Source organism: Aptenodytes forsteri, unplaced genomic scaffold (assembly GCF_000699145.1).
Source record: "Aptenodytes forsteri isolate BGI_AS27 unplaced genomic scaffold, ASM69914v1 Scaffold194, whole genome shotgun sequence".
Taxonomy (NCBI): domain Eukaryota; kingdom Metazoa; phylum Chordata; class Aves; order Sphenisciformes; family Spheniscidae; genus Aptenodytes; species Aptenodytes forsteri.
The window spans coordinates 981,451-994,171 of NW_008795243.1; the positions used below are offsets into that span (position 1 = coordinate 981,451).

The 12,721-nt window shown below is 36.3% G+C and overlaps 1 protein-coding gene across 1 annotated transcript in view; it reads left to right on the top strand.

The window, feature by feature from the left end:
* Window positions 1-12,721, top strand: part of ABCA13 (ATP binding cassette subfamily A member 13) — a 207,588-nt gene that overhangs the window by 36,288 nt on the left and 158,579 nt on the right. The window contains exons 12-17 of the mRNA XM_019471904.1: window positions 1,046-1,222; window positions 1,615-1,820; window positions 3,673-3,812; window positions 4,615-4,646; window positions 7,382-9,304; window positions 9,843-11,924. Of these exons, the coding sequence (XP_019327449.1) occupies window positions 1,046-1,222; window positions 1,615-1,820; window positions 3,673-3,812; window positions 4,615-4,646; window positions 7,382-9,304; window positions 9,843-11,924 (4,560 nt within the window). The remainder of the gene's footprint in view (window positions 1-1,045; window positions 1,223-1,614; window positions 1,821-3,672; window positions 3,813-4,614; window positions 4,647-7,381; window positions 9,305-9,842; window positions 11,925-12,721) is intronic.

Sequence of the window (12,721 nt, forward strand, 5' to 3'; positions counted from 1 at the left end):
CTGTGTATGTGTTGGCTTGTGTGCCTACCTGCCCAGCCTTGCTGCTGGTTGGACCTGGGGACATGGAGCTATGGCGGCCTCACCTCAGTAGGGCAATTTGGATTTGGCAACTCCCTAACATGACCTGGTAACATTTCTGTGGTTTTCTTTTATTTGAGAAGGGCGAGATCAGTTTTGCTTGGGAGCTTAAGGAATTAGGCTGCCTTTCCATGTTTCAGAACAATTAGCTGGCTAAATCAACAGTTACATATGGAAAGAGTCTAAGTTTATTTACAGCATTCATAGCTACAAGCCCACATGGGATCTCATTTTCCTTTCCTGAAAATCATGAAAGCTCACTGAAGTCATTGGAGCTATTCTGATATAACTGTGAAAGGGCATAGGGTCATGCTTTTGCTGTGTAAGAAGACTGGTCTCTTCTTTCTGCCTTGTCTTGATGAGCCTTTTTCAGTGGTGGTGCAGGAGGGGAGCAGTCTTTGCTCCTCAGAAGTGCAGAGTGGAACTGTGTACATGTATGGTGCAAAATGATTAAGTGCTTTGGGTAGGGTTGTCATCTAAACTAAAGTGGAACCTTTATGCCTCTGTAACTACTGTATTTTTAAACCATATCATGCCCAGTTTTCTTTCCCAGAAGGATGCTTCCTACTGTACTGTCCCTGAGTTACATATTTTCTTTATGGGATGTGGGGGGGAAATGTCTTACAGAAGCTTTACGTAGCCTGGAAAAACTGTTTCCCTTTGCCCAAAGAGATGGATTAATTCACCTAGACATCAGAAAGCTCTTTGTGGAGCTAAAACAGGTATGTTGTTATTTAATGCTTGTATATTATTTTGCATAAAGCTGCAGAGGCTTCTTTTGAGGGACAAAAAGTACTTGTTAAGTAGAGGATTTCACTTTTTGTTCAGCAGGATTTTGGTCCAACTTTACTTTGTACTTTTTTGTCTTTTGACATTTCATTGGGAGAATTAATATGGAGTGTGAAGTCAATATCTTCCTTCACCCTGAGTTCATTTGTAAAGTGACAGTATATTAATTACATTATAGATGTTGATGAGCAATGCTTCCTATATGTGCAATGATGTGCTTAGAGTGTTTGAGAAGACCCTGAGACTTCCACAGGGGTCAGATGACATTGACATTTTAGCAGTATATGTGTGTCCTGGCAATGGCTCAGAGGTGACCTTCAAGCTAAGTAACCAGGTCCAGTCACTAAAGGAATCTGTAAGTATTTCTGAATTCTTTTCATGTTTAAAGCTTGCAGTGCCTTACTTATATTACTATTACAAAATAAAATAAATTAGCAGGGGTTGCAGCTTACTACTTAGTGTTTGCTATTAATAAGTAGATGGGTAACTGATTATTTAAACTAATTAAAATGTGCTTGGGGGCAAGGCAGAAGTGGTCCTGTGGAGTCTCTTGAGTGGATATGACATTTTAGACATGCTAAGTAGCTGTGGCTTCCAGAAAAAATTGAGAAGGTTTGAAAGACTGCTCATTTAATCCATTTTATGTTGGATTTCAATATCATCAATATTACAAATCTAAGCAGGGCCAAAGTCTCAGGTGAGTTTCCCTTTTATTGGTTTCAAATATTGCTTTCTTTACTGTGAAAGGTCCTGCTCCTGCAGAAAGTAACTCAGGGACAACAGAGCCCGCCAGATTCAATAATGGATGATTATTTGGGATGGCAAGAAATAGAAGAGCAGCTAACCGAAAATTATGCTTATTACTGTGAAATGAATCAATTGCTGAGCACAGAGGCACCATCTGAGGAGGATGTCCATTTCAGCTCTTGTCAGGAACAGCTTCTCTTCTCACTGTATGTATCTTGTATACCTTTTAATACATAAAGATCCTGACTGGTACCAGCCTGGAGTAAGGTATTATAACCAGTAACTGCATAGATAAAAAGGTTCAAACCCTGCTTTTTGCTTTTGATTACCACCCAGTGTTAACAATTTTCTATAAGCACAAACAGGAAGGTAGAGGATGATTTTTTTAGTAGTAGTAGTAGTACTTTTTTTTGGGGAGGTGTGGGATTTTTTTTATGGTTAGAAGTGGTTTTTTTTTTGGGGGGGGGGGGGGTAGGGGTGGAAATAAGCTGAGGATAGGCAGGTATCTAGGATTCTAAAAGCCTATTCTCCCTTTTTATCTTCTCCCTTCCAAGCATTTTCTGCTACTTCTCAGCCTGCTTCCTGGTACATACCTCTCCGGTACTGTGCTGCTCAGGATGCTTGGAAACTTGGATCTGAAAGACTCCTGGGAGTTGCAGGAAAACATTAAAGAGAGGGTAGTTAGAAGCTGAGGATAGGCAGGTATCTAGGATTCTAAAAGCCTATTCTCCCTTTTTATCTTCTCCCTTCCAAGCATTTTCTGCTACTTCTCAGCCTGCTTCCTGGTACATACCTCTCCGGTACTGTGCTGCTCAGGATGCTTGGAAACTTGGATCTGAAAGACTCCTGGGAGTTGCAGGAAAACATTAAAGAGAGGGTAGTTAGAAAGTGCACTAAGGGGGGTATTGCAATCTCAAGTTACTTTCTGAATACATCAAATGGTCACTGTTCCTCTATTTTGGCAGAAAATCCATTCATCTTTTTATTAAGTTGATTGTCATTTGCAATGACTCAGTAATTCTACTGATTTAAAGCTTTAATGGTGCTAAATCAGACTATATTAGAGACAAATCCCTATATCAATAAAGTGCTTTAAAATAGGATAGGATTTTATTATTCTTGCTTGGCAATGTAAAGCATAATGCATTTAATGTGAAGTTGCATTTATACTGGACAGATGTCCTAGGTCACAAACTTAAACAAGTGTAGAAGAGAACTATCTACATATGCGTATGAGAAACTTGACAGAAGAGTTTGCTATTAAAGCAGTAAAACTATTAGCTCTAAGCATTCAAGAATCTGTCAGAAATTCCACAAGCTGCATTGGCAGCAGGGATTAAATCCACAGATATTAATAACATCTTAGATGTTAGAAAATTTAGGTCATTTTTCCTGTCCCTTTGCTGTTGATCAATGTTTGATTGCCTTCCCTCCCTCCACGTTTCTAAATGACGATGAAATCACCAGGAGGACTAGTTTTACATTTTTTTTTTTGAGCATCAAAAACACTGATAGAGCTAAGAGGCCCCTGGGAATAGAGGCTTGTGTTTAAGTAACTTTGAAGAGCAAGAAAAGCTCAGCGCTATTTTTATGCGAGGTGTTTTATTGTTTGTTTTTTTCAGGGACAAAGCAATGATTTTTTTAATACAGAGGTGAATTTCAGGATAAGAGGAAGCATTCCTCAATAAAAGCATCCCTCAATAATTGTTTTCAATTTCAAAATGCTGCTTTTTGAACTAGAGTATTTTGTTGGGGGTTTCTTAAAAGGCTTTTTAGATTTTTTTTTTTTCTGCTCAAAAACCTGTGTAGTAAAGTCTAGTTGTGCTTAGAGTGATGTAATAGCTATGCCACCGATTTCTTTAGCAAAGGACTCAGCTATATATATTAGCCTGCCTGCCTCAGTTCTTTCCTAAGTCAATAGGACTGTCTGTATGCATAAAGTAGCAATAGAATGTAGCTCGAGATTTACAGAGAAATGGCACGTGTTCACAAGGTAATTTGATTTTGAAAGAAATCACTGGTTTAATCATGGTAGCCTTGTTTTCTGTGTCATTTCAGAATTAATAATACACTTGAAGAAATTTTGTTTGCTTTTGAGGGAAATCCATACTGGAAGGATTTAACAACTTTCGTCAGTTGGACATGCGAGGTAGCTCAATACATGAATGAGGAAGCAGGCTCTGCGGGAAGTCAGTCAGGTGAGGAGACAGCTACTGCACAGCACAGGCTTTATTCTGATGGTTCCCTGTCTGTTTTAGAGCATGGTATTCCTCCGAAAGGGAAAAGGTGATGATTTTTATATTTGTGAGTCTGTTTCTGTTTGTGTTTCCATCAGCCTTAGGATTCACCAGCTGATTGAATCATTACCAAGGAAAACTTGTGATATACAGAGCCTGCCTCTGATAAATAGCTGTGATTTCAGTGCCAGCTGGAAAATTTTCTGATTGTCCATTTCTATTGGGAAAATTCCAACTGGTTGAACCTGGTTGGAATCTCTACTTTTGCAACAGTATTCTGTCAGGAAGGCTTCTTAAGTTCAGGATATAAATGGGAGACCAGACTAGCTGGTCTGACCCATCTGCCGTTAACTTTCTTGGAATACACTAGTTTTTCATTATTTGGGGAGAACTTTGAAATATCTGAGATTTATGCTGAGGAATGAGAGATCTTCCATTTCAGAATTCTTTCTCATTAAATTTTTGTGTTACTCTTCTCAATGTTTTTGTGGAGCTATGAAGCAGGGCACAATATGGCTGATCCAAACAGCTCTAAAAAATGATCTCACCCAATATCACCTATTTGTTTCCTTTAAGTATTCTCACCATGCTCCCAATTCTTCCATTTTTTCACCACTTGTATTTCCAGCTTCTGAAGGATTTAGTTCACTGATGGATTTTTTTTAAGCTAGTTCTTGGGATTTGTGAAAGATCTTGTTCTTGCTAAAGATCTGTTTTTCTGAAAGCATTTTTATTTTTTTTCCTCTGCTCTTTTTCTCTATAGAGCTAATCAGAAACGTGCTGAATACCTCATCAGTAAGTGGGCAGCTATGGAATGTATGCAAAAAATAAGCAGTACTTTTTTTTTTGAAGAACTGTGTTAGTGAAATTAACTGTTCAAATGTGAATTGCTTGTACAGGTTTTGTAATCTATTACAGTTCCAGATATTTCAGTTATCTGGGCAGTAATAGTGAATTTCGCAGAACTGCTTTCTCTTTACTGAAATTCCAAGGAAAAAGAAATACTAAAGTTCCTTTCAGTGCTGAATACAGCACTAAGTGCGCTCTGGTATAGTAAAACTAATCTTATTTGAACTAGTTCTGCAGTTCATGTATATATCTTCTGTTTTTCCTTTTTTCTGTAAGGAATTGTGTTTGAATTTTTCTGTAAGGAGTTCTGTAAGGAAAATATAGGTGTGCCTTATGTAAAGCTGATATTTATTATAATAATTCAGTAGAACTAACATCAAGCACTTTAATAAAAATTGCATATTTACTTCCTTTAAAATGTACATAATGTATTTCTCTTTCTGCAAACATTCAAGTCCTTCTAAATTTGGTAGGATTTATTCAGGTTGTTTCAGTGGGAGTCCATCAAGTTGTTTATAGATGTGTTCATAAAAACTTTTCTTGATCTGTCTCTTGATGTTGAAATTTTTATTTTCTCTGCAGGTGGACTAGAAGCATCTCTCTGTTCTAGACAAAAGCTCAGTTTGGAGACCATCCTAGGTCATTATTTAGCATTTCTGCAAGACTTACCAGATTATTCTTCATTTATTTCCTGGTCACGGTAAGGTTGAACTAGTCAATGTAATTTCTTTCTTTAACTATTTTCCAGAAATCCTTTACCCCACTCCACTTTGGACTTTTGTAATTCTTGAACATAATTACCCTGCCTCTTTTCACCAAATGGCTGGTGTTTTTCAGTGTTACTGGGAAGAAAGAGAATCCTGCAAAGAAAGTTATGTCTTTGTGGCTTTCATTCAAAAGATTTAAAAAAAGACATCTCCATCTCTGGTGTGTTATCAGCACTAACTAAAGTGGTGGACTCCTGAGGGTTCCAATGTGTTGTTACAAGGGCTTCTTGTCACTAATTTACTTGTATTATAGCCCTGCTAATGTCCAGATGAACAGTGAAACAGAAACCATGTAATCATCACTCTGTTTAAAAAAAGAAAAAAATATCCCTCATGGAACAACTTTGGACTAATTGTTCAGTGCTGCCTCAGTTATCAAGTGCTATTAATTATTTACCATGCTATGCTGGCGATCACAGCTGTTAATAGATAAGAATACTTTCTAAATTACATTTCTGGACTTTGAACTTTATTTTTCATTATGCTGCTATTTAGCTCTTTGCTAAAGCAATCCCTTGTTTAACCTATCAAATGGAAATAACCACTATCAATGCAATGAAAGATGAAGAATCAAAATTTTGTAGGTGGCACAATTTGAATATTACCTCCACTGTTAGAGAGGTCATGTTGTGCTTTTCATTCAAGCAGAACTTGACAGGGACTAGCAGCTTGATTAAAATGGGCTCTAGAAGCAAAGAACTCCTAGTTTGGGCTTTCAGAATCTTAGATATTTTTGATATCTACAGTAAAAACGAAATGGAAGTTAAGGAGTAGAATGCAAATAGATATCTTGAATATTCAATCACTTTTCCTTTGTGCTCTTTCCCAACTTTGTTTTAAAGATCAGTGCAGATACATTTGCTAGGGCAAGGATTTGGATTTGGTCTTAAATACTGTTTCTAGAGTGTGCACTATTTTATCTACATAGTAATACTAACAAAATCACCTGATTTGTTTGCTATACATGCAGAGGTATTTCTTTGACTTGAATAGGTCTAGGAAAGAGATTCTATGTGGGGGATGCTTTTTTCCCAATGTTTGACATCTTGGTTTCTCTTCTGTAGAAGCCATTCCAGTAATTGACACAGAAATTCCCTCACAAAGCTTTTTAATGGTGTGTGGTGTTCTGCTTTTTAACTATTAAAAGAAAACATATTTAAGGAGAAGCTATTTTCAACTTGAGACCTTTGCATTGGAATGCTCCTTTTTCCATGCACCTCAATCTTGACCAGTCTTACAGAGCTAGTAAACATTTTTTCTTTTGATAAATATTATCGACACAATGGAAACATCGGTTGGAGCATTCCAATTTTCACTGTGATTTCATGTTTTGGGTTCTTTTCTAGATATTAAAATAGCAGTGTTCAGCTATCAGTCAGTCAACTGGAATGTTTTGGCTTTCAATAAATATGATAAAACAAAAAAAATCTTCAGAATTCATGGAAAATTAAAGGTTTAGATCAATTTTATTGATAAGTTCCTTTCTATAAAATAATTAGTCTGTGGAGCATAAAAGCTTTGCTCTTTTCAGCAGCTGAAAATGTGATGTACTTAAACTAAAGCTATTTGACTCTTTGTGGCTTACAAGCTTGATTGTAATTACTGATAAATGCACACTTCTTTAACCTAGCTGCCTACATTCAGGTTTTGATTTGAATGTGGCTATGACTTTTCAGTGAGTTTTGTCACATTTCTGAAAACCAAAGTGATTGTCATTTGTGCTATTTCAGGTTTTGTGGTGATTAATTTGTGACTGCTATTTAAATGATATTTGAACTTTCTTTGAATTAAGTAAATAAAACTATATTATAAAATTATAAAAGATATATTTAACCAATTCTTGTCTGCCTGCTAGGTAACTAACAAGAAAAAAATAATGCTTAATTTTTCAGAATTTTGACATCTTTCAAAGAGTTTTTGAAGAGAGAAGAAAACTTACGGATTTCTGGTGAAAATGAAATGGATCATCTTTTTCATCTTGTAGAAGTCATAGAAGAAATTAACATGCTTGATTTCTCAGCTTCTTCAAACCAGTCTCTAATTGAAAATGTCTTGAATAATACTATTATATGGATGAAAAATTTTGCTGAGGGGAAGGAATCTGCCACCAATTTCTCACTTGCAGTTTCTGAACTCTATAACGAACTACGAAAATATTTCCAGCCTCTTCAGAGATTCTGGATGAAAGAGGAGACAGAGGTTTTCTGGCATATAGTGAAAATTGTATTCTATGAACTTGATTCTAGGCTCTCTCATTTGAGTCAAGTGGAAGAGGAGGAGGTATTGGAGACCTTATTTAGAATTATATTTTCTACTGCAGAAAATAAAATCCGTAATAGAAGTATGCTATTGCTCCGAAATATCCTGACTGATTGGCCAGAGTTAAATATTGCTGCTTTGAACCATCTAAAACACTTAAGTGAAAGCTTCCTAAGGAATCTCTATGAGGTCAGATCATTGACTGATGATCATGTCAATGTGTCTTTCAGCACAATTCATGGAGTGAGTAATGCCTCCTCTTTATTACTCTCAAATGCGACTTTTATATATAAAGTACAAGAATTAGGAGAAATTGTGCACGATTTCTTCAAAAACATCCAAAAATTAAACAGTACTAGTGTGGCCTCATTTCTTCCAATACTTTTCTCTCTGTATCAGAATGATAATCTGGTCTTAAATATTGAGGGCAACAGCACTCTGTTAACATTTCTTTATGAGACTTCAAAAGATACTTCATCTTTTCAAGTATGGCATGACTTCCAAGATAGGGATCGAGTTTTTGATTTTTTGTCTGAAACATTTGGTCTTCTCTGGAACTTCACCAGCAAGTCTCTCTGTGAAAAGTTACTAATCATTTACAACTACACAGAGTTTCAGGCCCAGTCTCTTGCACAGAAAGGAAAAAAAGAGATGCAAGTTGTCTATAGCACTCTGAGCAGCCTTAAAACTTTGTTTATAGATGAAGAGCTCCAAACAGCTGCCTTCTGTTATTTGGAACAGTTTCTTGGTATCTTCCCAGAATGCCTGGTAAATAATGGGTGCATTGATTTTTATCTGTCAAACAGTACTTCTGTAGATCATTCAGCAGAGGTTTACAACTTACTTCTGCTTCCATTGGACAGTGTTCTGTCTAATGTAACAAACTTGGGAGATAAGGTTAGTGTGCCTTCTGCTTTGCACTGCACTTTTACATGGCTTCAAACCTGGACAGAGGTTTTTGAAGAAGCATCCAAAATCTTAAATTTGAATTCAACCTTTTTTGTCTGTCTAAGAAATGATTTGGCAAATCTCTCTGAAAGTCTTTCAAATGCAACTCATGATGAACTGTGCAATAATACAGCTATGGTTATTGTTGAAGCTACAACAGAAGCAATGAATCTATTAAAAATCATATTTGAAGGAGGTGGTGATTTAAATGACTGGAAAGATTTTGAAGCTTTCCTTGCTAATCTTCAAAATGTATTTAACAATGCAGTTGATGTCACAAGCTCGCTTAAAAGTAACAGTTTAGAAAGTGTTTTAGAAATGATGGGAGTCATGATAACTGAATTGCAGAAATCTATACTGAAGGTTGTTAATGGAGAGCTTTTGAATTCTTGGCTTGATACTTTCATCTCAGGAGGATCCGAGGGAGAAGACAGGGGTGCTGGTGTATTTTCTATTGGAAATTCCCTTTCTACTATTCTCAAGCTCTCCCAAAAGGAACTTGGAATTATTCTTGCTGAGATAAAAGACACAACTGCTTTCTTTAAAAGTGTATCTCAAGGAAAATATATGGTTTGTATCAGCATTTTCCAGAATATTACCAAACTAATTTTGGACAATACTCTGAAAGATGTAAGCCATTTGCAAACAAATTTTTCATCTCATCTTAATTCCTTTCTAAACTTTTATAGTACAGTGGATGAAGCAGAGGATTGTAACAGATGGATACGTGGATTAAGTAATCTCAGTGAAAAATACAAGTCACCTTCCCACCTTGAAAGTGCAAAACATATTTTATTTCTACTGAAATCTCTGGGAAACATTGAAAGAGATGCTAAGCTAATGAACGTGATGGACTTTGTTAATTTGATTTTTAATTTGATACTCCCTGAATGTTCCCTAACTGGTTCTGATGTGATTTGTGTAAATTTATTTCAATATTATAGCAAAAGCTTTAAAATTTATTCTCCCTGAATTTTATGTAAAAGATGACAGTGTGCTTGAATTTATTTTTACGCTTTTAAATAACTCTGGAGGGCAAATACAAACAGTTGTCAATGATTTAGTGGGGCACTCACGGTATACAGCAAATAAGACCCATTTTAGTCAGTCAATCCATGGATTTAACAGGACTTCAAGGATGTTCCTTAATCCTTTTCACCGTGTTCAGCTTTCATCAGTTGAACTTTTGGCAGGAATTAAAACTCTTCTGAAAAATAAAACTTTTGAAATCCAAGAAAGCAGCTCCTCTCATTTGGATGTTGAGATTGAACCTTTCTTGCATGAGAAAAATACCAGTTTGTTGATGGAGTTCTTTCAAGATGTGTTTAGTAAACTTGACTCAAACTTGCAGGGTGAACACAAAACCTTTCTCCAGAAACTGATAGAAACAGCAGCTCTGAATATTGAACTGGTAAGGAAGGCACTTAAAATTTTCAAGTCTTCTAGTTTTACTGGCTTTCCATTAAGAGATGGTAAAGAGTTTCTAAAGCATATGGTAACCTTGGTGCAAAATATGAGGAACGTGGATGTTGAGTTCTTGATAAGTCAATTCAAACAAGTCCAGAGGAGCCTAGATAATTTCTTTAAAAATATCAAACCTTTGTATATTGAGAACTCTGAGTTAAGAATGTTAACAGACTGGTGGGATGCATTTCAGAATAATTCGTGTAATTGGAACCTGACTGGCTTATGGCAAATAACACGACTCTTTGAACAAGATGAGCTCTACGATGTAGAAGAGATGTTCCATTTCCTCCTCAATGTCAACAGCCTTACAGAAAGATTAGCTCATGGAAACATCACGGAAGCACTAACTGAAGTATACGCTTTCATATTGACTCAGGAAGCAAAAATGCCAATGTTTACTGCAAAGGAGTTCTCTAATCAAGTAGAAAGTCTTCTAATGTTACTGGAGACACTGACAGATACGTCTAATGAACCTGCAGAGGCCTCAGTTTGTTTTTCTGCAGCGTTCTGCTGGACTCTCACAACAGCAACACCTCAGAGTGATCCCACCTTTAAACCTTGTGAGTTTGTGCATAGCAATTCTACTCTTAGTTACAATGCAGTCATCCAAGTCGTTAAGGAGCTGAAACTCATCACTCTGGAGGACAGTTCCTCATGCACTATGGAAGACTTCCAGATGGATATCACTCGCAATCTGACCTGCTTTTTTCATCAGATCAAAGAATGGAACTCTATTCTTTTGAAGTTTTCTGACCTCCATCATGTAAATGGCTCAGTTCTCAAAAAGCTGCTAGATTTTTGGAATGAGCTATCCCTCTACACTGTGCCACTGCAGGTGAATAATACATACTCAATCAATTGTTCCTCCACACCGAAGAGACAAGTGGCTTTACAAATTGTAGAAGCACTGGGCAGTATGCCAGTGGCAGAAATGGAGATGGCCAAAGGTGTTCTCGAACAGCTGGATGATCTTTATGGTGGTCTAAGTTGGAACAGACATTCAAGAACATCACTTATAAAGACTGTTCTTACTAATTTTAAGAATATGACCAGCGATGTTTCTAGACTCCTGGATACAGAAGCTGTCCTTTCTTTTCTTTCTGTAATTCAACCCTTAATGACACTGTCTTCTGTTGGAAACCAGACATACTCAATGCTTATGATATTATCAGCTTTAAATGGAAACAGTAATATATCTGATAACTTTGAGAACTTCTGGTTTCCTATAGTTACAAGCATAGAAGATTTATTGGTGAATTTTAATGTTAGACACTTACTTGCAGTGATAGACCAAGAGTTTCAATTACTGAGGTTAGCCACTGGACAGTCCTCTTCAGTGGCTTTTGATGCTTTAATACAGCAGTTTAATACATCATCTGTAGATGCTATGTTAAGAAATTTTGAAGACATACAAGAGATTGTGAACAGCTTTCTATGCGAGTGTAAAAATAAAAATTATCCTAAAATAATGCATGCTCTAATTCTCCTTATGGCTAATGAAAATTCATCAAGTGACCTACTGCTGGTTGTCAAAGACATTATTGACTTTCTGGAACTATTCCAAAATAAGTCTAAGGAAGATTACACTGGTATGTTGTTTGTTGATGGTCGTCTTAGCAGAGAAAAATTGAATACTCATACTGCTAATTCAGTTTTGCTAAACAGTCTCCTTCATATAATTGCTGATCTTGCTGTTATGGAAGAAGCTTTGCATACAAACAATATTGATCTTCAGATAGTTGACTTCATTGATTCATTTTTTGATAATGCACAATATAGAGAAGTTTGAACTCAGTCCCAAAACAGAACTCTGGAGATCATGCAAGAGATCTTGCAAATGATATTTCAGTGTACCACAGAACGTGACAGGAATAAAATAACCTTCTTACTAAAGGATTTGTATGAGGATATAATGGCAGAAATGAGGTGAGCGTTTTCTATGTACTCATTTTGACAGTGTGCTGACAATGACAGAAGCGGTCTTTGTTTGTAAACAGCTCAGTCAAAACTTTTAAGTTAATTACTGTTTCATTTCAGATTTTTGCCTTTGAGTAAAACAATATTTTGTATGAACTTATATTGTTCAGACCAGCCATATTTGGTACCACTTTAATTGTGTGGACCAGGTTATTGATGGGTTTAGTCATCTGTACTGATACTCGAGGTGGTTTCTTTGGAATTATTATAGAATCAAATATTTGAAGATACTTGCAGGTCTGAACACTGAACCCATGGTTATTGGTGGACAGCAGTAATTTTGGCTATGGAGCTAAACATTAAGGAATGCTTGGGACTAATGTTTTGTGGTGGTTTTTTTAATTTCTATATCCAAATGTAGATATACTGTATTTGAAATGTCTTCAACTTAAATTTGCTGATGACTTATGCAAGCAATATGTCCCTTTTGGGGCTATGGTTATAGTGTTAAGTTGTTCAGTTTAACAAATACAGTTTCTGAAGGAATCTTGAGCCCAAGATCATTTTTGCCAGATCACACAAATCAAATGTAATCCAGCAGCAGAGGAAACTCTGCTTCAGGAAAATGTTTACTGACAACTTATTTAATAAAAGTACTGCTAG